The sequence below is a fragment of the Mus pahari genome, chromosome 9, assembly GCF_900095145.1.
Source record: "Mus pahari chromosome 9, PAHARI_EIJ_v1.1, whole genome shotgun sequence".
NCBI lineage: Eukaryota > Metazoa > Chordata > Mammalia > Rodentia > Muridae > Mus > Mus pahari.
Genome location: NC_034598.1, coordinates 47,463,191 through 47,466,375, shown reverse-complemented (window position 1 = coordinate 47,466,375; position 3,185 = coordinate 47,463,191). Strand labels below are relative to the sequence as shown.

Sequence of the window (3,185 nt, the reverse complement as noted above, 5' to 3'; positions counted from 1 at the left end):
TGGCTAATGATGGGATGGATTCCCGGATGGGGTAGTCTCTGGATAGTTCATCCTTTCATCTTAGCTCTAAATTTTGTCTCTGTACTTATATCCTGTCATGGGTATTTTGTTCCTTATTCTAAGGAGGAATGAAGTATCCACACGATGGTCATCCTTCTTGGTCTTCTTTTGAGTGAAATATATGGTAATTGTCTCTTTTGTGTTTATCTTATTTTGTTCAACATAATGTTCTTCAGTTATAGGTATTTTGCTTCAAATTCTATGATTTCAGTCATTTTTCTGGCTGAGGAAAAGATTTCATAGTACATTATCTGTTGATGTGCTGCAACATTGATTCCATATTGAAATTATTAGAACATGCCACAATAATATAGAAGTGTTAGTATTTATTATATATTTGAATATATTTTCTCTTGTATATATTCTCAGTTGTGAGATCACTGAATCATGCAATAGTTCCATAGTAAGCACTGGAAAGATGCTTTATTATTCTCCATAATGACTGTACTAATTTACATGCCCCCAAACAGTTCTTTTTCTCTCCATAGATATTCCAGAGTTGTTTTTGTCCATGGTAGTCAGTATATGTGGGTTGAAATCATTTGTGTCTCATGTTGTGTTTATCAATTAATTTAGTTTATTTTTTTCTTTCAGTAAAGGTTTTTTTTTTTTTCATAAAAATGGGAGGAATTAATAGACTGCTGCTATTATTATGTGGCTTCCCTTCTGGATGTAGAGAAAGTTTATTTCTTCAAAATTCTAGTTTGGTACTGAGATTTACTACTCTGTAGCTCAAATTGGTTATCTGTGTTTTTGTTAGTATGTCTGGCTAAGGTATTTTAAAAGTGGGTTCCGAATGAGAAACCATACTGAAACCACAGAGTTTATTCTTCTGGGATTGTCAGATGACCCAAAGCTCCAGGTTGTGATCTTCGTCTTTCTCTTCATCACCTACACACTCAGCATCACAGGGAACCTGACCATCTTCACTCTCACCTTGCTGGATTCTCACCTCCAGACTCCCATGTATTTCTTCCTCAGGAATTTTGCAACATTAGAAGTATCCTTCACAACTGTCTGTATGCCAAGGTTCTTGGGCACCATTATCTCAGGGGATAAAACAATTTCCTTCAACAACTGCATAGCTCAGTTATTTTTTCTTATTCTATTTGGAGTCACTGAATTTTACCTTCTAGCTGCTATGTCCTATGACCGTTATGTTGCCATTTGCAAGCCCCTGCATTACCTGACCATCATGAGTCAGAAGGTCTGCACAATGCTGGTCTTCGCCTCCTGGCTGACTTCTTTCCTAATCATCTTCCCTGCACTGATGTTGCTTCTACAGCTTGATTATTGTGTGTCCAATATCATTGATCACTATACCTGTGATTATTTCCCCCTGCTTCAACTTTCTTGTTCAGACACAAAGTTCCTGGAGAGGATGGGGTTTTCCTGTGCTGTCTTTACCCTAATGTTAACTTTAGCATTAGTATTTTGGTCCTACACATACATCATCAGAACAATTGTGAAGATTCCTTCTGCCAGTCAGAGGTCAAAGGCCTTTTCCACATGTTCTTCCCACATGATTGTCATCTCCATCTCTTATGGCAGCTGCATTTTTATGTACATAAAACCCTCAGCAGCAGATAGAGCATCATTGACCAAGGGAGTTGCCATACTAAATACCTCAGTCGCCCCCATGCTAAATCCCTTCATTTATAGCCTGAGGAATCAGCAAGTCCGGCAAGCATTTATGAACGTGGCAAGGAAGATGGTGTTTTTCACAAGTAAATAAAATTTATGTGAACTGTAAATAAATTAAATGTGTCAGTGGCGCAGTTGTTTCAGTGTGGTGCTTATTTATTCTCTCATTTTTTTGTTAGCAGCTTACCAGCTTATCTCACTATTTCATATCTTATCCAACTATTATCTTCTTAGGCCTTTCTTATAGAACATTATTCTGATATTCATAATAGCAGCCTCTTAAATTTTAATTATTATAGAGATAAAATTATAGTTTGAATTTTATTTTAGAAAATTTCTCTCTCAAAATGGGAAAGGCACTTCATAAACATTCATGTATTTTACTCAATATATACTGGAAACACAATTGGCAATTTTCACATGTTTTTATATTACTTCTTTTTATAATTGGGTAGCCCTTCTGGGATGTAACTTTAAAAGCCATGAAATTAAATGAAATATTGCATCCCATTTTAGCTCACTTAAAACCCAAACAATACTGTTGTTCTTCACAACAGTATGATACATTCATGTAATTTATTTATTAATAAGTAATGATAGTCATTCATAAAATACACATGAGCTATGTATTTAATGGACCTTTTATATACCAATGCCATGGTCTCCCCTAATACACACACACACACACACACACACACACACACACACACATATATATATATATATATATAACCTTTCCATATGTGTGTGTTATAACCTTTTCATATGTGTGTGTGTGTGTGTATAAACAAAAACTGTTTGTGTCTATTTTATTCTTTGTAATTCCACTAAGAAAATGTTCCTTTGTCAATATCAGTAGCCAAACAACATGTATTTAATATGTACATTTATAGTTGAATGCATACTCTGTTGACACTTTTCCAAACCTTACATATATATGCATATATAGTATATAGTCATATTTGCAATATATTCTTAATAAATATGTGTTTACTACAAAGAATACCTTTTCTTCACACCTTTTGGTATATTTTGAAACAAAATATAATTGATTATGTAGATGATCTAATTTTTATAAATATAACCTCAAAACAAAGGAAGGTTTCTTATTATACAAAGCTAGTGTTATACTGTGTGTATGAAGTTTCTAAAAATGGTGCATTTGCTGAGGGCTTTGTCTATGGATGAACTTGCTCTCAGGCATCTGTTATATCATTTGNCACTGACTTCACAGGCTAAAAAAACATGCAGCATGATTGGATGAAGGGAAACACTAGCAATGTGATTTCTGGAAGTTTGTGTTGTTCCCAGAACCTTCCTCTCAAGACATCTGCTTTCTCATTGCCATAAATTGAGCAGCATGCTACTGCCATGTTCCTTCATGGCATCTAGCTCCAAAAACATAGCAGCAGTGCTCATAGATAAAACCTTAAGCCAAAATAAATTCTTCTTCCTTCAAACCATTTCTATTATTTTGTCAT

At 34.6% G+C, this 3,185-nt stretch overlaps 1 protein-coding gene across 1 annotated transcript; it reads left to right on the top strand.

Moving 5' to 3' along the window:
• Positions 1 to 856: 856 nt before the first annotated feature.
• LOC110326568 (olfactory receptor 6C1-like) lies at positions 857 to 1,795 on the top strand. The gene has a single exon (XM_021205101.1). It carries the CDS (start codon positions 857 to 859, stop codon positions 1,793 to 1,795), a length of 939 nt encoding a protein of 312 aa, XP_021060760.1.
• The last annotated feature ends 1,390 nt before the right edge of the window (positions 1,796 to 3,185 follow it).

Coding starts and splice junctions, on each gene's coding strand:
- LOC110326568 (XM_021205101.1), top strand. CDS start 857: ATGAGAAACCATACTGAAACCACAGAGTTTATTCTTCTGGGATTGTCA.